The 27,320-nt window shown below is 38.5% G+C and overlaps 2 protein-coding genes across 7 annotated transcripts in view; one reads left to right on the top strand and one right to left on the bottom strand.

Annotated features, from left to right (window-relative positions):
* Positions 1–27,230, top strand: part of LOC133560778 (uncharacterized) — a 38,020-nt gene extending 10,790 nt beyond the window's left edge. The window contains exons 1-4 of one of the 6 annotated variants that reach the window (XM_061913694.1): positions 18,237–18,397; positions 23,751–23,915; positions 26,226–26,465; positions 26,532–27,230. In XM_061913694.1, the coding sequence (XP_061769678.1) occupies positions 23,752–23,915; positions 26,226–26,465; positions 26,532–27,060 (933 nt within the window). In that variant the 5' untranslated portion in view covers positions 18,237–18,397; position 23,751 and the 3' untranslated portion in view covers positions 27,061–27,230. Of the gene's footprint in view, positions 1–18,236; positions 18,414–19,271; positions 19,366–19,880; positions 20,523–22,704; positions 23,648–23,750; positions 23,916–26,225; positions 26,466–26,531 lie in introns of those variants that run through there. The other 5 variants (XM_061913695.1, XM_061913696.1, XM_061913697.1 and 2 more) reach the window with 5 other exon arrangements.
* On the bottom strand, positions 300–18,240 carry krcp (kelch repeat-containing protein). The gene is made up of 13 exons (XM_061913692.1): positions 17,950–18,240; positions 13,142–13,303; positions 11,089–11,170; positions 10,967–11,026; positions 6,441–6,660; positions 6,257–6,355; positions 6,053–6,184; positions 3,990–4,177; positions 3,730–3,926; positions 3,567–3,661; positions 3,425–3,479; positions 710–807; positions 300–608 (listed from the first exon to the last, which is right to left on the bottom strand). Exons 1-13 carry the CDS (start codon positions 18,009–18,011, stop codon positions 415–417), a joined length of 1,644 nt encoding a protein of 547 aa, XP_061769676.1. The 5' UTR covers positions 18,012–18,240; the 3' UTR covers positions 300–414.
* Positions 27,231–27,320: the final 90 nt, after the last annotated feature.

Below are 27,320 nucleotides of genomic sequence, written 5' to 3'. Positions count from 1 at the left end.
AAATGACTACAGATCATAGACTGTAACTATGGATTTTAAGTGGTTTGCACAGGTAGTTTCTCCCCCCTGCCACTGTGCTTGCTTGTGTGGGCTTCTTTTTCCTCAATGTGCCTTGTAAGGAAGGTTTGCTGCAATAAAAGTGAATTAATTTGATACAACTTCAAGCTGTGTCTCTGTGTGTTGACTACATGGAAGAGCAAAAGTGTGTCACTTAGAAATTACAATACCTCACGTTTGTTTCTGTAATGCACTACAAAATACATTTACTTGGTATTTTCTAAAAAATACATATAAAAATGCCCAGTTGAAATATATATTTATTTTCTTAAATGACAGAAAAATTATACAAAAAAATGAAAAAAGTGGAAGAGTATTTTGCCTGTAAATAAAAACAACACATATCATGTCAAACCATCAAAGGAGGGCAAGCAGCTCCACTACGGTAACCGTGGTCACGTCGGCGTAAAAAGTGCCTTCATTGTCTCCACCTCCAAACACCAGCAGAGTTTTGCCCCCCGAGGCCGGGTCCATCTCCATGGCGACGATGGAATGACCTGCCCTGGCCACAGAGAGCTGCGGGAGAGTCACCTCCGTCCAGACGTTTGTATCTGATGACAAATACCACGGTTGGAGGATTCGTAGTTGATCCGGGTGTCCATCCAAGCACAAGAGCTGTAAAAATGTTGAAATGACCTTTTGACAAGCTCACCTGTGTCAAAGACGAATGTGTCAGCGAGAGCGTTGTTTGCGTTGTAGCCGCCGTAGATCAAGAACTTGGTGTTTGAGAGGACAGCGCTGCCATGCCAGCTGTAACACACACATAATATGAAAGTTACAACACCAGCCCTTCTGGTGACGTCTTTTATACCTCTTTGCAATTCTCTGCAAACACGCTAAGGTGAGCAGTCACAATTTAAATTCCTGTTTGGGTATATTCCATTACATAAATTGATGGACATCTGGAACTCCTTGTAATAAACAGACTTCTTTGCTGAGACATTTCTTTAATTTTGGAGGAATAAAAAGGCTGCTTTTTGCAGGAAAGAGAAACAGTAAAAGCTACAACGCAAACAATGTACCGTATTTTCCGGACTATAAGGCGCACTCAAAATCATTTTTTCTCTCCTCAAAACTCCACAGTGCGCCTTAAAACCCGTTGCGCCTAATGTAAGGAATAGGTTTGGTTTGAGCTTACCCACCTTGAAGCAATTTTTATTTGGTACATTGTGTAATGATATGTGTGACCAGTAGATGGCAGTCAAACATAAGAGATAAGTGGAGGCTACACTGTTCGATGTGCTTCAACATGCGTGTATTAATATGGTGTGTGTATAAGGTTAGGCATGTTATCTGGCATTTTGTTTGTTTTGCAATATTATGCAAAAGCAACTTTTCCTACCTTCTGGTACCTGCTGATCTGCATTTTGGATCTGCATAAACCCTGGAAAATTGTGCAAGTCCGCCTTTGTAGTCCATGCCGACACCGTAGTCAATAAGCTTCTTCTTTTTATCTATCTTCTTGTTATGGGACATTCATCTCCCACTGTTGCCATTTCTGATAGAAAGCAGTGTAATGTTCTTATATCTGTCAGTAAACTCGCCATGAAAGCGCTAAAACATACCGGTGTAGTGAGTTTACATTATTCACCCAAGAAACTTTAGTTATTAAAGTTCCTATGGATCTATTCTAGGCTCCATCCTGTTCGCTCTATATATCCTCCCTCTTGGGAGAGATTTTTAGGAGGTATGGAGTGTCTTATCACTTTTATGCGGACGACTGCCAAATTTACATGCCGATTTCAAAAGGCCACGGCCCCCTGACACCTCTTCTCAACTGTCTATGCGATGTCAAGGCTTGGTTAGCCCAGAATTTTTTAAATAATGAATGAGGGAAAAACTGAAATTTTTGTTTTTGGTCCAGCCCTGACTGACTTGGGACCATTGCAAAATGATGTGCGTCCCAAGGTCACCAGCCTTGGCGTCACTATAGATAGCGATTTTAAACTTGACAAACAAGTCAATGGCGTTTTAAAATCGCGTCTTTATCATCTTCATCTTTTAGCAAAGGTAAAACCGTTTATATCTTTTAACCTTTTTGAACAAGTCGTGCATGCTTTTATTTCAAGTCGCCTGGACTACTGCAATGCACTTTATGCTGGCATTAGCCAAAAAGCTCTCTCCCTGTTGCAGTTAGTCCAGAACGCGGCAGAACGACTTTTAACAGGGGCCAGGAAACGCCAGCATATAACCCCAATCCTTGAGAGTTTGCACTGGCTCCCTGTTCATTTTAGAATTGTTTTTAAAGCTGTACATGGACTGGCACCTCATTATATCTCGGACCTCATCCAAACTTACAATCCTGCGCGCGCTCTGAGGTCCGAGAGCCATTTCCAGCTCGTGGTGCCCAAGACCAGACTTAAAACTAGGGTCGGCCCTAAACTCTGAAACACTCTGCCCCTCCATATTCGAAATGCTCCCACAGTGGAGTGTTTTAAGTCTCGTCTTAAGACCCATTTTTATTTTCTGGCTTTTAACATTACGTGAGTTGTGTGGTCCTCTGTGTTTTAAAATTTTGATTTCTATTTGCTGCTTTAATGTGTTTCACCCTTAAAATCCTTTTAAATCATATTTTATATTGTTTTCATATTGGTTTTATATGTATTTATTTTTATTTTTGGTTGGTCATTGGTTGAGCTCAGGATAGTATTTGAATGTTGTTTTTAATATTGTAGTGCAGCACTTTGGAAACATTTTGTTGTTTAAACGTGCTATATAAATAAAGTGGATTGGATTGGATTAGATTACTGTCGGACGTTTTTTCACAGGACACATTTTCAGATGAGGAGATGCTGCTCCAATATTGATTTAAGTAAAGTCTGAATGTCATTAAAAAAGTTAGCTCCATCATTTGACACTTCTTCGATTCCCGTCCTTGCACGCTACACCGCTACAACAAAGATGACGGGGAGAAGACGCTGCCGGAGATGGGGAGAAGACGCTGCCGGAGGTGAGCCACCTAAATAAGACTGCCCACAACAGTCAGAAAGCGGCTTGACGATGATCGGTAAAAACAAAATCTGTGCAATATTTTGACCAAAGAACCATCATTACATGTTATGTAGACTACAAGGAAGTGTTTTACATTTACAAAAAAATTATAATAATATGATACCTTTAATGCGCCCATAATCCAGTGCGCCTTATACCTAAAAAAACATCAAAAATACACCATTCATCGCCAGTGCACTTTATAATCTGGTGCGCCCTATGGTCCGGAAAATACGGTACTAAAAAAAACTACCACTTACAGCTCTCAGCATTGATTTTTTTTTAAACTCCACCACAGGGTTTGGAGGGGGAGGAACTTAAAGATACCTTAAGAGTGTGAACTTGTGCAAGCAATTAAGAGTCCAACATGGTTTACCATCTAGGAGAGGGGGCTTTTCCACTTGTCTGGAGGGCAGAAAACTCCATCAGACCTGCGGAGAAAACAAGCGTAGAGCGTTATACAATCAGAGGTTTTGGTGTATTCAATAATGTGAACACGTCACATTCTGCATCCTCACCAAGGTCCAACACAAACATGTCGTTGTAGCACACAGGTGTGTCCCACCCACCAAATATGTATATCTTCCCCCACGGCATCACACACGCCGAGTGTCTGAAACGCAAAGAAAAGACGGTGAAGACCACCTCAATCGACCGCAGCGTCAGCTGCAGCAGCCTTACCCCGAGCGGGGCGAGGGGGTGTCGCCGATGACAATGGGCTGGTACCAGATGGACAGCTCTGGATCAAAGATGTACAAAGAGTCACTGCAGCCGTCCGGCACTGGGTTAGGCCGAGGGAACACGCCTCCCAGCACAAAAAGTTCCCCACGAAACATGCTGCAGCTGTGGTACGCCAGGGGGGGAACCTTGCCTTGGGCCTGGAGGTGAGGTTAACGGTGAGCACGAGAATACACTCTGGGGTTAGGATCAAAATAACACACCTCCACCATGGTCCACTTCCAGCTCTGCGTGTCCAGGATATGGACGTCATTGAACCACTTTTTGTTCTTAGAACCACCAAACACAAAGATCCGCTTTGAGTCCGGGTCGTAGACGGACGAATGGCCGATTCTGGACTCGGGAGTAGGGCCCTGTGCCAGCGTCTCGGCCGCCACCCAGGACATGTCCTCTGTTAGACAAAATACAAGCTCTAGGGCTTAGGCGGTCTCAGATGGAATAATGCACTTCAATATCAGCTCAGGGGTTACCACCTTGCCCCAGGATTAATATGTACAGTCGTGGTCAAAAGTTTACATACACTTGTAAAGAACATAACGTCATGGCTGTTTTGAGTGTCCTATAATTTCTACAACTCTTATTTTTTGTGATAGAGTGATTGGAGCACATACTTGTTTGTCAGAAAAAATATTCATTAAGTTTGGTTCTTTTATGAATTTATTATGGGTCTACTGAAAATGTGACCAAATCTGCTGGCAAACTTCTGGTTAAATTTTTGACAACTCCTCTTGACAAAATTGGTGCAGTTCAGCTAAATTTGTTGGTTTTCTGACATGGACTTGGTTCTTCAGCATTGTCCACATTTCCAAGGCGTTTAAGTCAGGACTTTGGGAAGGCCTTCCCAAAGTCCTGACTTAAACGTGTGGACTGAAGAAACAAGTCCAAGTCAGAAAACCAACAAATCTAGCGGAACTGCACCTATTTTGTCAAGAGGAGTTGTCAAAAATTCAACCAGAAGCATGTGGATGGCTACCAAAAGCGCCTTATTGCAGTGAAACTTGCCAAGGGACACCCATCCATCCATCCATCCATTGTCTACCGTTTATTCCCTTTGGGGTCGCTGGTGCCTATCTCAGCTACAATCGGGCGGAAGGCAGTGTACTCTCTGGAAAAGTCGCCACCTCATCGCAGGGCCAACACAGATAGACAGACAACATTCACATTCATATTAACACACTAGGGCCAATTTAGTGTTGCCAATCAACCTATCCCCAGGTGCATGTCTTTGGAGGTGGGAGGAAGCCGGAGTACCCGGAGGGAACCCACGCAGTCACGGGGAGAACATGCAAACTTCACACAGAAAGATCTCGAGCCCGGATTGAACCCAGGACTACTCAGGACCTTCGTATTGTGAGCAGATGCACTAACCCCTCTTCCACCGTGCTGCCCTGTGTATATACAGTACAGGCCAAAAGCTTGAACATATCTTCTCATTCAATGTGTTTTCTTTATCTTCATGACTATTTACATTGTAGATTGTCACTGAAGGCATCAAATTATGAATGAATACATGTGGAGATATGTACTTAACAAAAAAAGGTGAAATAACTAAAAACGTGTTTTAAATTTCTGGTTTCTTCAAAATAGCCACCTTTTGCTCTGATTACTTTTTCCCACACTCTTGGCATTCTCTGGATGAGCTTGAAGAGGTAGTTACCTGAAAGGGTTTTCAATTCACAGGTGTCATAGTTTTGATGCCTTCAGTGATAATCTACAATGTAAATAGTCATGAAAATAAAGAAAACACATTGAAATGAGAAGGTGTGTTTTTCTTCTCATCACTTCTTTGTTTTGAGGTAAAATTAGTATTTTTTATTTCATTTTAATTTCAATAATAGAATATCAAAGAGACTTGCTCAAGTTGCTAATACAGACTTGTTGGCGGCATGTTTTGCAGATTAGCCTACTGTTGTTAAATTGGTATCTGACTTTTTCAATCCAAATCAAATTAAAAAAAAAAGTTAGTTTTTTTTGGCATCAATACCTCTACGGGTTTTGTTGGTTTAGCTTCCATGCATTCCATCCTATTGGCGCTGTAAATTTATTTCAGCTGACATAAATGCTACCACTGCAGTTACATCCGCGGCAATACAGACGTTAAAATTACGATACAAATAAAAGACAATTATATCGATCAACAATTTTATACCACACTAAGTTATATATATTGTTGTACTGCACAGCACTATGCGGGTTCTATTTCTTAGTGAGTAAACAGTCTGAAAAAAAAGGCATTTTGATGCGGACTTTCAAACACCTGACTGACCTGTGCAGAGCTTCCACATGGGATCTTTGCAGAACTGCATCCTGGCTCCTTGTCCACCTATCAAGATGGCGGTCTGGCTGTCAATGGGACACAGCGTTTGCCCCCAGCGTCCTGAGGGGTTCCCTGGTGATGCTGCAGGCCCAAGATAGAAGAGTTAGCTAACTGACTTGTGTTCTGTAATATTACCAGTTATAAATCTTTTACCAGTGTTTGTGGGGGTCTTAACCAGCCCACCTTTTGACCTGGCTCCACTTTGGGTTGGTGTCCTTCCCACAATCCCTTGCACATCTCCTGTGCTGTTAGCTGCAGGGACAGAGATGTTTTATCGATTTGAAGACAAGATGAGAGCCAGGCGATGTCCGACCATAGGAGAATGTGTTCGCCTCACCTCGTTTACTCTTGTTTGCATCTTCCCTGGCGGAAAAGAGCTTCTGTTCTCCTTTCCCGTGACCTCTGACTTTTCGAACAGGCGTTGTTTGGTCCAAGCTCGCGTTGGGACACAAGTTCTCCTCCTCCTCCGTCACGGCCATATTTACATCTGTGTCTGAAACACGCTTTCTCTTCTTCTTGCTATCGACCGCGCGGCGTGCAAGGGCAGCTGCAGCATCCTGGGAACAGCAAGACGTTCAGGCCAGGTTTCCCGTACAGAAATCAAGCCTTAGTTCTAGACTACATCACATTGTTAAGTAGGGCCGGACAATTATAGCAAAAGGAATTATTCATTCATTTGAAACCACGAGCATTTATTGTACCACCAAAACTCAACTTTAAATATACTTAAAAAAAAAAAACCCGGCTATAAATTAGAAACGAATAAACAACAGGTAAAATTTTAGTAATATTAGCAATTACCTACTCAGATTGACCTACTCAGTGGCCTAGTGCTTAGAGTGTCCGCCCTAAGATCTGTAGGTTGTGCGTTCAAACCTGGGCCGAGTCATACCAAAGACTCTAAAAATTGGACCCCTTACCTCCCTGCTTGGCACTCAGCATCAAGGGTTGGAATTGGGGGTTAAATCTCCAAAAAGTATTCCCGGGCGCGGCACCGCTGCTGCCCACTGCTCCCCTCACCTCCCAGTGGGTGATCAGGGGGGGTGGGTCAAATGCAGGACAAATTTCACCACACCTAGTGTGTGTGTGTGACAATCATTGGTACTAGGGCTGGGCGATATTGCCTTTTTTTAATATCGCAATATTTTTAGGCCGTACCACGATACACGATATATTTTACGATATTTTTCCTAGGCCTTGAATGAACACTTGATGCATATAATCACAGCAGTATGATGATTTTATGTGTCTACATTTAAACATTCTTCTTCATACTGCATTAATATATGCTACTTTTAAACTTTCATGCAAAGAGAGAAATCACAACTAAGTCAATTGACCAAAAGTGTATTTATTAAAGTTATTAAGCAATGGCACAAACATTCAAGTCATTTCCAAAACATAAAGTGCAAGATTTCAGAGACATTTTTAGTGTCAAATAAAAATAAGCTGCATAATAGGAAATCAAATAGTATTCGTCCTTCACTATGTGGTATGTTAGTAAGGTTCTGAAATTCTCTTCATTCTCTAGCGAGTGACTTTTCAAATGATGTTACACATTAACAGTAATGCTACTTTTTATAGCAACGCTTTTGCCCCACACTTGACAAATTACGGTTGTCTGTTCGACATATTCCCACTTGAAGCAGAACCACCGCCAGACGATGGAAACCCTGCTGTTTTTATTGGGAATTAAGTCTTCCTTCATTTGTTACCATATCCGCACCTTCTTTCTCTTGTACGGCTACGTTAGCAGCTAACGTAGCCCAGTATGCTACCTCTCTGCTCTGCGAGGGCGGACACGCATGTGACGTATGACATGACAGTATGTGTCGCGTGTAAGAATGTGCGCCTGCTTGTCTGTGGAGAAGGAAAGACAGGAAAGAGTGAGAAGAGCCTGAAGTGTACGCCCGCAGCTAAAAGCAACTGCGTGAGAACGTATACTCGAATATTACGGTATAGTCATTTTCTATATCGCACATAGACAAACCCGCGATACATCATATATATCGCCCAGCCCTAATTGGTACTTTAACTTAACAATACATTTAAATACCAATAGCAATATAAAACACCACAATTCTGTTTTTCCTTTTAAATTGAAATATTTACCTTTTACCACCAAAGAGTGTATGCTCAATATGTAAAATAAAATATTTGTTAATTAAATGCAAAAAATCTTCACATTTATTGGTGCAATACATCTTTGAACAGTTTCGACCTGTATTTTAAGTCAAAGCATAATAAATGTGTAAATGTATCAAGAAGTGCTTTAAGTACATTATGCTTGTGTTATGTACTTTGAAACCTTTATTTTGTTGGCACAGTCAGATTGTAGCGCACCGTGCTATTATTGTGAAGGGTGAATTGGGACGTGCTGGTTTTTTCAGCTTGAAGAGTAAAGAAGAGACTCACTTGAGGCTGTAAATTAAAAAAAAAAAAAAGAGCGCGGCTCTCAAGTTACCACTGTTTGGACATTGTTGTTGTTACATTGATGATGTCGTTCACAACAATACAAGCAGATGAGTTGTGTTGTGTGGGTGCATGGATTGTTCTTGTTAGCTTTAGGGTCGTAGTTTAAGTGCTCAATTAAATGGCTGTCCCAATATTGTTTGGTGCAGCACTGGGTGGAGGGGATAAATGAGTGGTATTGAACACAATATTTTCCCAAACAAAAGTTTATTCTCCTCACAATGACAACATTTCACATACAAGTATGTCAATTCTCTGATATTCTGAGTTTAACAGCAAATTCTGTTTATTAGCAAATACGTGACTCCGTCTTAACACGATAATCATATGCCTTACTTTTTTGTTGAGTTGAGTGATTATTGATTAGACATACTAGTGCTGTGTCAAATAAAAAGTAGCAACCCTGATGACATTCCAAACTTCTAGTTTTTTCACTCCTTTGCTCCTTCATCCGTTTCACGGTCACAAGCTCTGGAATTTGCTTGCACGTTGCGTGGCCCGTTAATCACTTTCGATTATTATTATGTCTTCATAATCGTGAGAAGCCATAATCAAAATCAAAATTAAAGTTTGATTACTGTCCAGGCCTATTGTTAAGCAGGATTTACTGAAATTGTTTTTTTCCGACATGATTAAAATTGTCTCAGACTATTCCTAGTCTTTGCGCTAAAGTGTCTTCCTTTGACGTTAAAGTAGAGCTAATTCAGGTCTAAATTTAAGGCTGAAGTCAAATATGTCTAGGTCCATGTTTAATGTGTATGCATCACAGTACATGGTGAAGATGGATTACTTTGATCACCTAAATCGGGGGTCAGCAACCTGCGGCTCAAGAGCCCTAGTGGCTCCCTGGACCTCTTTCAGAGATGTGTGAAAATGGAAAAAGTTGAAGAAAAAAATATATATTTTTTGTTTTAAGATGGTTTGTGCAGGAGAACAAACCTTACTAATTGTTAGAAATCCCACTGTTTATGTTATACATGCTTCACTGATGAGAGTATTTGGCAAGCACCGTTTTGTCCTACTAATTTCAGCGATCCTTGAACTCATCGTAGTTTGTTTATATGTGCAAATATCTCCGATGCTGCCACAGGAAGACGTATTTTATGGCACGTCTTCTTTGTCTCATTTTGTCCACCAAACGTTTTATTCTGTGTGTGAATGCACAAAAGATGAGCTTTCTTGATATTATTGATTTGCTGGAGTGCTTATCAGGCATATTTAGTCAATCCATGACTGCAAACTAACCGATGGTATCATGCAATTTAGGGTAGCCAAAAGTACATTTTTCATCATTGTGCCTCTTTTGTAGGTATATTCAAGCTCATTTAATTTCCTTTACTTATGTCCTCTCTGTATTTTATCGATATTTGCTTGTCTCATGACACATTATCTGTATGTAATATTGGCTGCATGTCTGATAGTTGTTTGTGTGCCATGTTGTTCAAGACTACAGCAAACGTTACCTAGCTTAGACAGACAGCAATAAATCCATTAGAAGACAGCCGGCTGTTTCTTTTAACTTGGACACACACATCTATACATTTGGTCATTCTGAGCCAGTAATTTCCAGAAATTATCTCATCCTGTGAGAAGCCTCCATTTTACAAATGATTTCCAATGTTGGAAGAATGTGTACAATAAAAATTTAAATACAACATTTCTGTCAACAAAGATTTGTGTCAGCCTTTGATAGTTGGCTAATACAGCTAATACAGACACTTAAAACATGTGTTGCCTTCCTTTTAACACTTATATAAGACTTTTAATTTTTTGCGGCTCCAGACAGATTTTAGTTTTGTATTTTTGCTCCAAAATGGCTCTTTCGACATTTTTGGCTGCCGACCCCTGGCCTAAATGATGCTGAAAGACTACCAAGACCAGAGAGAAGATTCCTCAGAGATGGCAGTAATCTACCATGAATTGATTAACGTGGACCCTGACCTAAACATGTTGAAAAACTTATTCGGGTGTTACCAATTAGTGGTCAATTGTACGGAATATGTACTGTAATGTGCAATCCACTAATAAAAGTTTCAATCAATCAATCAATCAATCAATCAATCAATCAATCAATCAATCAATCAATCAATCAATCAGTCAATGAATTGGATTAAACCGTTTTGGGACTGCTTTTGTTTGACAAGAGACAGTGAATTATTTGTTTGCTGCAGAAAAAGCGTTCATGTAACTTGTTTCTTCTCTTAAAAATACTAGCACTTAATCTGTAGTGAAGCAACATGTCTGAAAACAATTGTGTTAGTGTGGGTTTATTTAAACCAGATTATTTTAGTCCTGGTTGTGTTCATACCCCGAACCTGAAGCTGGGCCACAAAGTGTACTTAAATCAATCCTAAACAAGTCAATATAGAAATGAGATGAATAAAGAATTACCTGAGGCGTGTGCTCCTTGACAGCTAAGATGAGTGCTGGTTCTGACCAACTGTCTTTCACCTGGAAATGTGTTTTAGGTTTTAATAAGGACAATTTGTCTTCTGCGATCATTTTTTTCTTACCATCTGTCCTCCTTCCAGAGTGACATTCAAAGTGACGGTTTTGGTCCACGTCTCCTCTTCCCACTGTTCCCATGACAGACATCTGCAAGAACGCCAAAAATGAAGCCTTTTGGGTGTCATCAATGCGTATCCATCAACATCCCCATTTTTTTCCAGGGAAATCACATTTTTTGTCTTTCTTTCCCGGTCCCTCTTTAACGCTGTTTTTTTTGCTCTATGCGGGAAAAAAATCTCCAGTATTGCAGCAACTTCAGCGCTTGGATCGGCTCGACAACACTCAGGGTGGGCTGGTGAAAGCAGCAAGGCGAGTTGCATCAAATCAAAACAACAACACAAGAGAGATGGCGGGACATGAAGACGATGGGGGAAAACTTCACTACCAAAAACCTGAACGATTATTATCTTTGGGAAAACTTCACAACCAAAAATCTAAACGATTATTATCTTTACCTATAAAAGAGAAGGCAGCTGCTCACACATTCTCATACTTTCTGCAACATCAAAGGACAAATGACATGAGCCAGCTTGAAAATTGTCTCAACGTGAAGCTCCGTGAATTATACCAGGATACATTTTATTTTCATTTAGGCAATATTGTAGGTTCTGCCACTAAAAAAAACCCTTACATTAAACCCAATGACTGCTATCTACAGGGCTCGAAAGGGCACATAATATCACAATGCACTGTTGTTGCCGTGTAGCCATTTTTGCTGGATGTAGGGATGTTTACATGGCCAAACTTGTATATATTTCATCAACGGAGTCCATTTTCACACCGGTGAACAACTTTAATAAGACAAAATCTGATAAGGCTCATTGTCCAAATTGGGCATTATGTGCATTATCTACGATAGTGGTTCTCAAATGAGGGTACGCGTAACCCTGGGGGTACTTGAAGGTATGCAAGGGGTACATGAGATTTTTTTATAATAGTCTAAAAATACCAACAATTCAAAAATCCTTTATAAATATATTTGTTGAATAATATTTCAACAACATATGAATGCAAGTTCAAAAACTGTGAAAAAAAATGCAACAATGCAATATTCAGTGTTGACAGCTAGATTTTTTGTGGACATGTTCCATAAATAATGATGTTAAATTTTTTTTTTTTTGTGAAGAAATGTTTAGAATTAAGTTCATGAATCCAGATGGATCTCTACTACAATCCCCAAAGAAGGCAATTTAAGTTGATGACTACTTCTATGTGTAGAAATCTTTAATTACAATTGAATCACATGATTATTTTTCAACAAGTTTTGAGTTATTTTTATATCTTTTTTCCCATATAGTTCAAGAAAGACCACTACAAATTAGCAATATTTTGCACCGTTGTACAATTTAATAAATCAGAAACTGATGACATAGTGCTGTATTTTGCTTCTTTATCTCTTTTTTTCAACCAAAAATTATTTGCTCTGATTAGGGGGTACTTGAATTAAAAAAATACTCACAGGGGGTAGGTACATCACTGAAAAAAGGTTGAGAACCACTGATCTACAACTTTCATCTCTTATTTGTTGGAGAAAGGGAGCAAAGTCTAATTTCATAAGCAGTTTCTGTCGAAAAAACCCCCCAAAACATTTTAAAATACTTTGATCACTGTACTACTTCTCCAAAAATATTACTTGTTAATTTTTGAGCTTACGTTAGACTAAAAGGAAAGGAAAAAAGTGCTTTTTTCCCCAAAATACTGTATGTTGTCTGTCGCTCACAGCTAAAATGCAGTGGGAAACAGAATAAAACATGTTTTGATTCGAATCTAGCAGTGTGAAAATGTTGTGGACACATCTTTTCTAACACCAGGTCATGGTGTTAAAAGTCATGTTTGATCATCTCACGAATGCTATTCAGGCTATGCTGTCTCTTAATTGGCTTTATAACCCGACTTCTTTTGACTTTGATTTTTACAATGGAAATGAGAAAAATCTCACCAAATCCTTGTTTTCCCCCTTTAGCAATCCTTTTTTTTTTTTTAACAATTTCCCACATTTTAAAATTAAAATGTTGACAGGTATGATTCAATTCCTCTGTTCGTACTGAGTGGATGAACCTGTTATAGGGGGTCAATTTGCCGATAGTGATGGGGGTCCGCTGAGCATCAAGGATTTCCGCGTTGACGCAGATTCTGTCCCGCCAGGGCCCGCTGCTAAATAGCACCACCTGCTGTACAGTCGGGGGCACTGCAACAGACACCAGCGAGGGCCCTTTGCCGCTGAGAGAGAAAAAAAAGCCCTTATGATTAAAAATTATAAATACGGTTGTGGGAAAACTTGAATTCTGTAAAACACTTTTTTTTCATTCATTTAATTTTTATTGACATTCAGCATCAGACATTCCTATCCATTACATCATATATCTCTTTTCTGCCCTAAATGTCAAAATGTTTTGTTTATATCTTAACAATGCCACTCCCCAACCCCAATATGAAAGAAACAGCAGGAAAACAAAATAATAATAATATTTACCAATAAATCAATTAGATAAGGAAAAAATTAATAATAACAATAATCACAAATAAATTAAAGAATATACACAGATAAATAATAATTTCCAAAAATTATATATACAAATATAAATAAAGTATATATACACATACATACATACATACATATATATATATATACACATATATTCAAATATACACATACATATATACACACATACATATATATACACATACATATATATGTGTGAATATATATACATATATATGTGTGAATATATATATATATATATATACATACACACACACACACACACATACATACATATATATATACACACATATATATACACATACATACATACATACATACATACATATACATATATATATATATATATATATATATATATATATATATATATATATATATATATATATACACACATATATATGTTTATATATAATACACACACACACGTATATGTATGTATATATATATATATATAAATATATATATATATGTATATATATATACACGTATATGTATATATATATATATATACATATACGTGTATATATATATACATATATATATATATTTATATATATATATATATATACACAGTCAAATATATTGTACATACAAACACACATATACTCTCACACACACCGTTATTCATACATACAAACGTACATACATAAGTACCTACGCTCCCACATACATACACAAATACAGTACATACCTACATACTCCAAGTTCGTCCATCTACACGCATATTCACAGTACAAACATACACATACGGCACATATACAATCACTGTACAAACAAACATACATATACTGTACAAATACATTTACTGTACAAACGTTCATATACACTTTCTGTTCATATACATATACATACATATACTCATGCACATAATCACGTTTCATCAAACATATATCAACGTTGTTACCCTAGGGTAAACTGGGTAACATGGCATACTGACAAAGCTTAACTCAATGTTACTATAACAATCTACAAGATTAATATATTTTGCCTCTCTCTCTTCCCCTCCATCTTTCAGTATTTCTTTTTTTTTTTTTTATATTTCTAGTTATCATTATGTATAGGTATTGTTGCATTTAAACAACTGTATTGTTGCTAATAGAGGTAAACTATTGGTATTGTTCATGATCAATAGCGCTTTTTCATTGGTATTTGTATTGCTCCAGTTGTAGTGTAAAAATGCTCATTGTCATTTCTCTATTATTATTTATTTCACTAACTGCTTCTTTGCTATCACTTTTACGATAATATTTGTACATATCGTATGTGCTGGTGTTGTACTGTTGTTGTTGTTATTGTTGTGTTTGCTGTTGTTGTTTTTGTCTTTCTATCTAATCCCCCTCTTATCTCAACAATTTCCCCCTCTATCTTCCCTTTTTTCTCTGTCTATCCCCTCCTGCTCCGGCCCGGCTGCACAAAATGATAATATAAATACATTTAATAAAGTCAAATTCAAATAAGGCAACAAGAGAAGAATCCTACACTTCTCTTTTGTAAAGTAAATCTGAACATGGGCATCTACATCAACGATATGAATTGCCTGAGAAGCTGGACAGGACAAACAAACAAACAAACAAACAAACAAATAAATAAATAAATAAATATATATATATATATATATATATACACACATATAGGGAGTAATATATATATATATATTTAAACATTTATACAAACCCTGTTTTAATGAGTTGGGAAATTGTGTTGGATGTAAATATAAACAGAATACAATGATTTGCAAATCATTTTCAACCCATATTCAGTTGAATATGCTACAAAGACAACATATTTAATGTTCAAACTGATCCAAAAAATTTTTTTTGCAAATAATCTTTAACTTTAGAATTTGATGCTAGCAACATGTGCCAAAGGTGGGCAAGGTGGCAATAAATACTGATTAAGTTGAGGAATCCTCATCAAACCCTTATTTGGAGCATCCCACAGGTGTGCAGGCTAATTGGAAACAGGTGGGTGCCATGATTGGGTATAAAAGTAGCTTTCATGAAATGTTAAGTAATTCACAAACAAGGATGGGGCGAGGGTCACCACTTTGTAAGCAAATTGTCGAACAGTTTTAGAACAACATTTCTCAACGAGCTATTGCAAGGAATTTAGGGATTTTACCATCTACGGTCCGTAAAATCATCAAAAGGTTCAGAGAATCTGGAGAAATCACTGCACGTAAGCGAAGATATTACGGACCTTTGATGTACTACATCAAAAACCGACGACAGTGTGCAAAGGATATCACCACATGGGCTCAGGAACACTTCATAAAATTACTGTCAGTAACTACAGTTGGTCGCTACATCTCTAAGTGAAAGTTAAAAGTGAAAGTGAAAGCCATTTATCAACAACACCCAGGAACGCCACCGGCTTCGCTGGGCCCGAGCTCATCTAAGATGGACTGATGCAAAGTGAAAAAGTGTTCTGTGGTCTGACGAGTCCACATTTCAAATTATATCTGGAAACTGTGGACATGGTGTCCTCCGGAACAAAGGGCAAAATAACCATCCGGATTGTTATTGGCGCAAAGTTCAAAAGCCAGCATCTGTGCTTGTATGGGGGTGTATTAGTGCCCAAGGCATGGGTAACTTGCACATCTGTGAAGGCACCAATAATGCTGAAAGTTCCATACAGGTTTTGGAGCAACATATGTTGTCATCCAAGCAACGTTATCATGTACGCCCCTGCTTATTTCACCAAAACAATACAAAGCCACGTGTTACAACAGTGTGGCTTCGTAGTAAAAGAGTGCAGGTACTTTCTTGGCCCGCCTGCAGTCCAGACATGTCTCCCATCGAAAATGTGTGGCGTATTATGAAGCGTAAAATACGACGACAAGACCCCAGACTGTTGAACAACTTAAGCAGTACATCAAGCAACAATGTTAAAGAATTCCACGTTCAAAGCTTCAACAATTTATTTCCCCAGCACCTCCAAAACCCTCAAATCTAGACTCCAAACATCCCAAAATAAGCTAGTCCGTTTACTTTTAGACCTCAACCCCAGATCACACCTTACTCCAACCCACTTCTGCAAAGTGGGCTGGCTCAGGGTGGAGGACAGAGTAAAACAACTTGCACTGAGCCTAGTCTTTAATATCCGCAACACCTCCCTGATACCGAAGTACATGTCAAAGTACTTCCTTAACGTAAATGACCGCCATAACCACAACACCAGGGGGAGCTCCACAAACCACATTAAACCCAGATTCCGATCTAACAAAGGTCTTAACTCATTCTCTTTCTATGCCACATCAAAGTGGAATGCACTCCCAACAGGTGTAAAAGTAAGTGCATCTCTATTTTCCTTCAAAACCGCTCTAAAACAACACCTCCAGACAACTTCAACCCTTTACTAATACCCTTCTCCATTTACATCCCATCTCCCCGGATTATATAATGTAAATAATGTAAATAACCAAATGTACTTCTAATGTATTTACTTGCTCTTATGCTATCTAAACTCACTATGTTCTCTGATGGCTGTACATATCCTACTGTAAGACCTACACTGTTTCAATGTCCATTTCTCTGTTGATGCAATTGTTGATGACTGAAGTACTGATATCAACCAAAGCTCCTCATCCCACCCCACGGATTGTAAATAATTCAATGTATATACTATGATGCTTAACCTGTGTGATTACTGTATTATGCTGATAGTATATATTTGTACCATGAATTGATTAATGTGGACCCCGACTTAAACAAGTTGAAAAACTTATCCGGGTGTTACCATTTTGTGGTCAATTGTATGGAATATGAACTGAACTGTGCAATCTACTAATAAAGGTATCAATCAATCAATCAAAACTCAGTTCCCAAACGTTTATTGAGTGTTGTTTAAAGAAAAGGTGATGTAACACAGTGGTGAACATGCCCTTTCCCAACTACTCCGGCACGTGTGGCAGCCATGAAATTCTAAGTTGATTATTATTTGCCCCAAAAAAGTTTATGAGTTTGAACATCAAATATCTTGTCTTTGTAGTGCATTCAATTGAATATGGGTTGAAAAGGTTTTGCAAATCATTTAATTCCGTTTATATTTAGATCTAACACAATTTCCCAACTCACATGGAAACGGGGTTGTACATGAGAGAAGTTTATCAATCAAAGTTAATCTATTAGCCCTTAATCACACGTGTCTAAAGGGGCTGCACAAGCCACAATGACATCCTCGGGCTAAGATCCCATAACAATATTTTTTAAACACTTTAATTTGGACAGAAACATTTAACTAAACACTGCTCGTTCAATACAGACTGCAGACGTCGCAGAAGAGCCACTGGCTGCTATTAAATCGGGAATATTTCATATATTTCACAAGAATACTAAAAGGCATCATTGAGACGTTTTACCTCAGCAACCGTTGCGGCGGTGCGTCTTCTCCAAAAACAGCAAAAACTCCAAATTCTTCCATTTTGTTTTTGTCTCCCTGCAATGACTGAAGATTATTACTCCCCTTCCCTTTCGACTTGCTTATTTCGACAACTAAATTTACTGTAAAAGTCCACCGCTTCAGCGACAAACGACGTCTCCCGCCATTGGGTCTTGATTACTTCCTTGTATACGCGCGGCGAGGTGACGACAGAATTTGTGCGCTTGTTATGAGACCTCGGTATGTCTACACGGGCGGGTATCAACGCTTTCTAAACGACGCTGAGGTGATCTAGTCTGTATCCCTTTTGAGAATCGAGCGCTCTCCAAAGCAGTCTCCAACCAATCATCAGCCTGTGTTTAGCAGCATTGCGTGACGTTACTGGAAGGGCGCGCAGAGTACGTCACGTCATGTCTGCAGGAGAAGTGGTAGGTCCAATGAATGGTACATTCACTTCAAAGTTTACTGTAACTGAGAACATCTTTGTAAACATTATTATGCTCCAGGCAAAAAAATGTTTACTTAAATGTAGATTTATAAAAATAAGGCTGTCACGCCAAATTTCTTCCTCCATACTTCCGGGGTCATGACTTATACAGACGTTTTGTTAACGCTATATTATAAAAATATAACGCTATATTATAAAAATATAACGCTATATTATAAAAATACAGACGTTTTGTTAACGCTATATTATTAAAAAAATTAAAAAATTACAAACACAAGCTATGGGATGACGTAAGAGGAAACGTGAGGAAACGTGACCCCGGACGTAAAGGCGTCATCCCATAGCTTGTGTTTGTAAATTGTTTTTTGGGTTTTTTTTTTTGTATTTTTATAATACAGCGTTAACAAAACATTTGTATTTTGAATATATAGCGTTATATTTTTATAACACAGCGTTAACAAAACGTCTGTATTTTTATAATATAGCGTTATATTTTTATAATATAGCGTTAACAAAACGTCTGTATCAATCATGACCCCGGAAGTAAATGGGGGGGAAGGTTTTTGTAGGGGGAAAGAAATTTGGCGTGACAAGGCCTATAATTTCTATTTGGATGAAAACATTTGAAGTGATTTCGTGAGCCTTTTTTTGTTTGTTATACATACCGTATTTTCTTGAATTGCTGCAGGGCATATAGTATGCGCCTGCCTTGAATTACTGCCGGGTCAAACGCGCTTCCCAAATTAATTAGCGCATGCTTAGTATTACCGCCTGGTCAAACTCGTGAAGTCTCGAGTGACACTTCCCCTGTCATCATTTTCAAAATGGAAGAGGCTGATTTCAATACCGGTAATTTGAAATCGCATAAAGGGAAGAAGATTAAGAGATATTCAGTAGGATTTAAGGTCCAAGCTTACATCACACTTAAATTTTTACTGCATACCTTTGGTAAGTGCCGGAGTGAGAAGAGGTTTTAAAATAATTAGCACATGCTTACTTTTACCGCATGCCTTTGGTAAGCGCAGGTGTGAGAAGAGGTTTTAAATTAATTAGCGCCCCGACGGCAATTCAAGGAAATACGGTATACCCTTTTACCTTTTAAATTCCTTCCTCTTCTTTCCTGACAATTTAAATCAATGTTCAAGTATTTTTTTTTATTGTAAAGAATAATAAATACATTTTTATTTAATTTTTCATTTTAGCTTCTGTTTTTTCAACGAAGAATATTTGTGAAATATTTCTTCAAACTTATTATGATCAAAATTCAAATAAAATATTCTGCCAAATCTAGAAAATCTGTAAAATCAAATTTAAATATTATTTCAAAGTATTTTAAATTTCTTTAAAAATGTTTGTTCTGGAAAATCTAGAAGAAATAAATGATTTGTCTTTGTTAGAAATATGGCTTGGTCCAATGTGTTATATATTCTAAGAAAGTGCAGATTGGATTTTATCATATTTAAAAATGTCATCAAAAATATATATTTGTTGTGAGGAATCATTAAATGATCAGTGTTTCCACAGAGATAAATATAATTAATAATAACATAGAGTTAGATTGGTCAGATCTAGTCTTAGACTTAGATTGGTCAGATCTAGGGCTTCACGGTGGGAGAGGGGTTAGTGCGTCTGCCTCACAATACGAAGTTCCTGCAGTCCTGGGTTCAAATCCAGGCTCGGGATCTTTCTGTGTGGAGTTTGCATGTTCTCCCCGTGAATGCGTGGGTTCCCTCCGGGCACTCCGGCTTCCTCCCACTTCCAAAGACATGCACCTGGGGATAGGTTGATTGGCAACACTAAATTGGCCCTGGTGTGTGAATGTGAGTGTGAATGTTGTCTGTCTATCTGTGTTGGCCCTGCGATGAGGTGGCGACTTGTCCAGGGTGTACCCTGCCTTCCGCCCGATTGTAGCTGAGATAGGCGCCAGCGCCCCCCCGCGACCCCGAAAGGGAATAAGCGGTAGAAAATGGATGGATGGATGGATGGATAGAGTTAAAGTTAAATTGAGCAAATTAGCTATTTCTGGCCAAATATTTAAGTGTGTATCAATCTGGTGGCCCTTCGCATTAATCAGTACCCAAGAAGTACCTCTTGGTTTCAAAAAGGTTGGTGACCCATGTTTATTATTATTATTTATTAATATTTAAAACCCTCTGTATTTGCTTTTGTTTTCTTTCCTTGGTGTTGAAAGTGCCTTGACTGTTGTGTGAATTATAAACGTATGTTTGTTGTTCAGTATATATAAAGAGTTTACTGCGCATATTTAAATCACACGTATGCTGAACGATTCAACACCAATTTTAGTTGGTTGAACTTAACTGAATCGTCGAATGTGCCAGACGTGCTTTGTATTACCGTATTGCTTGTTTTCCGACACGTGACTTCTACACGGAAGTAATATATATGTGTATATATATTTTTTTTATTTATTTATTTTTTTTAATTTATTTCATAAACTTTTATTTATAAACTGCAACATTTACAAACAATTGGGAAATAATAATAATCAAAATAAGTACAAAAACAGAACAAAAATAATTCAAAAACAGTACAAAACAGCGCCAGGGGGTTGTAAATGCAATAAAGTTACTAAAATAGAAGGCAAAATATATATGTATATATAAAAGGACAGGTGCTAGAAAATGGATGGATAGATGGATATAACAAAGTGCAAAGCCAAAGGCTCAGACAAGTTCAGTAAATAATTTAAATTTGAAACACTGTTTGTTGCTATTGCACACGTGTGTTCATCAAAATATAACTAAAGATTATTCATTTCCTCTCAAGGAACTCAGAATAAACGTTTATCCTTTTCAAGATTTGAATGGTTCGTGCAGCCGAAAACAACACAAGCAAAAATTATTATTTTTTTCTTTGAGAAAGGCTAAATGGCGCTTGACAACACCGCGTTTGTTTAATGAGCCGGACGTGACGTCAGTAAAATCCAAATCAATAGGAGTCAGTTACGTATTTTGCCCATATTTGCGTATGTAGTGTCTCCCGTAGCGATTCACAAACGTAGGAACCGCCCTTTTTTCTGGTTCAAACCAGAGAAAATCGGAGTGATTTATTGTCTCGCTCACCTGTTTTTGACAATTGCTCGGCGGCCATTGCTTCCGTTTTTTTTTTTAATCAGACACGATCGAGTTATGTTATTATTACCTTTTATTATTATAATAAACCTGCACTTTTTTACACCAGAAAACACAGGATTTAACGCAGGGGTGTCAAACTAATTTTAGATGTGGGGCGGGGGATGGGCACATGGAGAAAAAAATCTACTACCAAGTGGGCCTAACTAGTAAAATCACGGCATAATAACTTAAAAATGAAGACAACTTCTGATTGTTTTCTTTGTTTAAAAAATAATTAAAAAAAGCACATTCTGACAATGTAAAAATCATAATGTTGTTGTTTTTATTTTTTTACACTTACATGTTGCGGTTAACAGTATTCTATCTTTATTTGTCGTTATTTATATTTTATGAATAAATGATGTGATAATGTTCCTTCAGTCAACACATTGGTGTAAATTTTTAATCCATCAAGATAAATATCAAAATTAAATTACAGGATAAAATTACATCATATATATATGTATATATATATATATATATATTTTTTTTACATATATAGCATCATCTACAACAGGGGTCTCAAACACGCGGCCCGCGGGCCAATTGCGGCCCGCACCTTAATATGAACATTTAATGTTGATGCAGCCCGCAAACCTTATATGAATTATCGCTTTACAGTGCCCCTCCAGGGGTAATAATTCTCCCGAATTTCACCCAAACAACAATATTAAGGGGACACCGTGGAGGCACTGCCTTTAGCGTCCTCTACAACCTAGACTGACAGCGTTCCAGTCCAGCTACATGTTATATTTAGCTTCAATAGACGCAGTAAGCGACTGCAAGACATAGTTGATCAACAGCCATACAACTTTAATACTGTTATAAATACTGTTAATACTGTTACAAATATGTGCCACACTGTGAACCCACACCAAACAAGATTGGCAAACACATTTTGGGAGAACATCTGCGCCGTAACACAACAAACTAAATACCCAGAATCCCATGCAGCCCTAACTCTTCCAGGCTACAATATACACCCCCGGGCCCCCAACCACGCCCCCTATTGTAGCCCGGAAGAGTTAGTGCTGAATTTGATGTTGGGTATTTGTTCTGTTGTGTTTATGTTGCGTTACGGTGCAGATGTTCTCCCAAAATGCGTTTGTCAATCTTGTCTGGTGTGGCTTCACAGTGGGGCATATATTTGTAGCAGTGTTAAAGTTGTTTATACGGCCACTCTTCAGTGTGACCTGTATGGCTGTTGACCAAAAAGGTCTTGCAGTCACTTCCGTGGGTCTGCAGAAGCTTCATACAAAATGTGACTGTTTGTATGGCAGAAAAGCGGACGAGACGACAGGTCGATGAGGACGTTAAAGGCAATACCATCACGGCACGCCCTTGATATTGTTGTCCAGGAGAAAACCGGGAGAATGATTGCCCCGGGAGATCGTATGGGAGGGGCACTGATATTCGGGTGTTTCCCAATAAGGTCGCGAGAGATGACAAGTATGTTGCTAGGGCGGGAAAGCCATTCAAAGAAGATGAATTCATTAAAAATTGCATGTTAGATTTTTGTAAGAAATCTTTTCTAGCGGCCCAGCCTCACCCAGTTTCTAACATCCAGTGGCCCCCAGGTAAATTGAGTTTGAGACTCCTGATCTACAAAGATACAAATAATTGCTGTTGCGACATCTAGTGGACACATCTAGAACGGCGGTTTCTTTCATTCCAAAATTTCGGCTAATTTGTATACTTAGCAAACTCATCCCGCGGGCCGGATAACACCTTTTCGTACGTTCGACACCGCTGGTTTAATAGAACATCCATCCATCCATTTTCTACCGCTTGTCCCTTTTGAGGTCGCGGGGGGTGCTGGAGCCTATCTCAGCTGCATTCGGGCGGCTTAATAGAACAGGCTAACAAATTAGAAGTGAAGCTTTGTAAACAGGCTTTCATGGTTGTCAATGACGGCTGTCTACAGAATACGCCCCACCCCACAGGGCAGACCTTTGCATATCAAACCATTTTTGGCTCATCCATGCAAATATTTCTGCAGTCAACCATCCATGCTTTGGAATGCAATACAAACACATTAAACCGGCCTCAACTTTGGAACTAAAAAAAAAAGCTTTGCCTCTGGACAAACACTTCAGGTCTGTCACTTTGTTGCATGTTTTTGATTATAAGTGATGCATGTTACAGATTATCGATTTTTCAAATAAGTGCATTTACCTGCCATGTACTTTTCCCCAACAGAATGAACGAATCCTTTTCAATCTATGTGTGGAAAGAATGTGATCCCTACAATGGAACCGGAGGACCGTCTGAGGGTCTCGTCATTCTCTTTGCCGCCGACTGCATTGAATTCTTCTTTGGCCTCCCGTCAAACATTTGGCTCTTCTGGATCATTCTCAAGAGGAGGTCATCACACTTTTGAGTTATCGCCTCCACCAGTGTTTTTCAACCTTTTTTTAAGCCAAGGCGCTATGTTTTCCGTTGAAAAAATCCGGAGGTACACCACCAGCAGAAGTCATTAAAAAATGAAACTCAGTAGACTTTAAACCAGGGGTCACCAACCTTTTTGAAACCAAGAGCTACTTCTCGGGTACTGATTAATGCAAAGGGCTACCAGTTTGATACACACTTAAATAAATTGCTAGAAATAGCTAATTTGCTCAATTTACCTTTAATGAATAAATCTATATATATCAAAAAATGGGTATTTCTGTCTGTCATTCCATCATAAATTTTTGTCCTTTTACGGAAGGTTTGTTGTAGAGAATAAATGATGAAAAAAACAACAAAGAATGGTTTGAAAGAGGAGAAAACAGGAAAAAAAAACGATAATTGAATTTTGAAACATAGTTTATCTTCAATTTCGACTCTTTAAAATTCAAAATTCAACCAAAAAAAAGAAGAGAAAAACTAGCTAATTTAAATCTTTTTGAAAAAATTAAAAAAATAATTTATGGAACATCACTAGTAGTTTTTCCTGATTAAGATTAATTTTAGAATTTTGATGACATGTTTTAAATAGGTTAAAATCCAATCTGCACTCTGTTAGAATATACAACAAATTGGACCAAACTATGATTCTAACAAAGACAAATTCAAAAGACTTTGAAATAAGATTTAAATTTGGTTCTAGATTTGTGAAGTGAAGTGAATTATATTTATATAGCGCTTTTCTCTAGTGACTCAGAGCGCTTTACATAGTGAAACCCAATATCTAAGTTACATTTAAACCAGTGTGGGTGGCACTGGGAGCAGGTGGGTAAAGTGTCTTGCCCAAGGACACAATGGCAGTGACTAGGATGGCAGAAGCGGGAATCAAACCTGCAACCCTCAAGTTGCTGGCACGGCCACTCTACCAACCGAGCTATACCGCTGCCAGAATATATTTTTTAAATTTTAATCATAATAAGTTTGAAGAAATATTTCACAAAGATTCTTTGTAGAAAAAACAGAAGCTAAAATGACGAATTAAATTAAAATGTATTCATTATTCTTTACAATAAAAAATAAAAATACTTGAAAATTGATTTAAATTGTCAGAAAAGAAGAAGAAGGAATTTAAAAAGTGAAAAAGGTATATGTGTTTGAAAATTCTAAAATAATTTTTAAGGTTGTATTTTTTGTCTAAAATGGTCTTTCTGAAAGTTACAAGAAGCAAAGTAGAAAAAAAAAAATATTTAAACAAATGAAGACCAAGTCTTTAAAATATTTTCTTGGATTTTTTAAATTCTATTTGAGTTTTGTCTCTCTTAGAATTAAAAATGTCGAGCAAAGCGAGAACAGCTTGCTAGTAAATAAATACAATTGAAAAAAATAGAGGCAGCTCACTGGTAAGTACTGCTATTCGAGCTATTTTTGGAACAGGCGATCGGGCTACTCATCTGGTCCTTACGGGCTTTCTGGTGCCTGCTGGCACCATGTTGGTGACCCCTGCTTTAAACCATAACCAAGCTCGCATCACTATAGCTCTTGTCTCAAAGTAGGTGTACCGTCACCCCCTGTCACATCACGCCGTGACTCATTCTGAGTTTTTTGCCCTGCGTAGTATTTTAATTCTTGTCTTGCACTCGTATTTTGGTGGCTTTTCCTGTTGTGTTGGTATTAATATGTCTTCCTTTGAGCGCTATTCCCCGCACCTGCTTTGTTTTAGCAATTGAAAATATTTCAGTTGTTGCTATCTTTTTTTTTTTTAATGTGTGGACATTGTTGATTGCCGTGTCATGTACGAATATACTTTGTGGATGCCATCTTTGCTCCACAGTAAGTCTTTACCGTCGTCCAGCATTCTGTTTCTGTTTACTTTGTAGCCAGTTCAGTTTTAGTCTGGTTCTACAAAGCCATCCCTAAGCTTCAATGCCTTTTCTTAGGGGCGCTCACTTTTTGTTTATTTTTGGTTTAAGCATTCGACTCCTTTTTAACCTGCATATTGTGCTCTCGACAAACCCTCGTCGTCTCACGCGACGTGTTCCCGACATCTACAAAGCAATTAGCTACCGGCTTCCACCTACTGATATGGTATGGTATACCATGGTTACTCTGCCGAGCTCTAGACAGCACCGACACTCAACAAATGCACATTATTTGCGGATTATAATTGCTGGTTTGCAAAAAATATTTCCAACCCAAACAGGTGAAACTGCATAATCTCCCACGGCACACTGGTTGAAAAACACTGGCCTACAATACAGATTGGTGACATGACTTTTTGTGTTCAAGACGGAAGGTCGGCAGCATCCTCCTGACGGACTTCTTCCCGCTCTCCCTGGTCCTCATCCATTTGAGCTTCTATCTGATGGTGCCCTCGCTCTTGCTCAACCACTTCTTGTGGCACAGTGGCTGGTTGTTTGTCATTACGGCATTGATAACCTCATCAATACTTATTTTAAAGCCACTGCTCTTCTGTTTGATGTGTGTTGAGAGCTACCTCGCTGTGGTGCGACCTGTGCACTTTTTAAGGTAAGACATATTTAGTCCAGTGTCATCATTGATGAAAAGGACCAATGACCTGATGTTGACCCTCAGGTTCAGGGCCCTGAAGTACAGATGGAGAGCGCTGGCTGTCGCAAGTTGTCTTTACGTCATTTTATCCTTGTTCGTGTTCAAGAGAGGCTCCATTCTTTTAGTGTACTTTATCTTCCTTCCTGTTCTGGCTGTGGACACCTTTTGCAGCGTCGCTGTTCTGAGAGTGCTGAAACAAACTCCACCAGGAGACAATCCGAAAGCACACGGAAAGGAGAAGGAGAGTTGGCAGGGAAACGTGGGGGTGAAGACACCAGCAGGTGGGGTGGCGGGAAGAGGGCGCGAACCAAGGAAGAATGGGGAGATGCATTCTATAAAGAAGAAAGCCTTCATCACCATCTTCGCCATCCAGGTGGTCCTCACTATCAACTACCTTCCCTACATCTTTGCCGTCATTCTGCGAAGGCAGTTCCCTGCTGGGGTTGTGAAGTGTCAGTTTAATCCTCTGTCTTTGGCTGCATCAATAAGTGTTAGTTACCTGCAGCCACTAATCTACCTGTACAATTTAGGTCAACGCCACAAGAACAGTTAAGACCAAAACATTTTTTTTGGACAGACATGTGCTTGCTATTAAGGATAGAAGTTCAAATTTGTGACGTTAGAAAATGGCATTTTAGTCGAATGTGTGAAAATGTTGCTTTAGTTTCGCAATGCATCATTTGTCAATGTGTTGTACTATCATTTATTAAAGTCACGATTCAATGTTTGAGTCTTTATTAATAAAATGCCACAATTATATAAAAAAAGTCTGAACAAAGACATACATTAGCTCAGGTCAGGCAAAATAGGTCT

Source organism: Nerophis ophidion, linkage group LG10 (genome assembly GCF_033978795.1).
Source record: "Nerophis ophidion isolate RoL-2023_Sa linkage group LG10, RoL_Noph_v1.0, whole genome shotgun sequence".
NCBI lineage: Eukaryota > Metazoa > Chordata > Actinopteri > Syngnathiformes > Syngnathidae > Nerophis > Nerophis ophidion.
The sequence above is the reverse complement of the archived record's forward strand: the minus strand, read 5'-3'. Positions and strand labels throughout refer to the sequence as shown.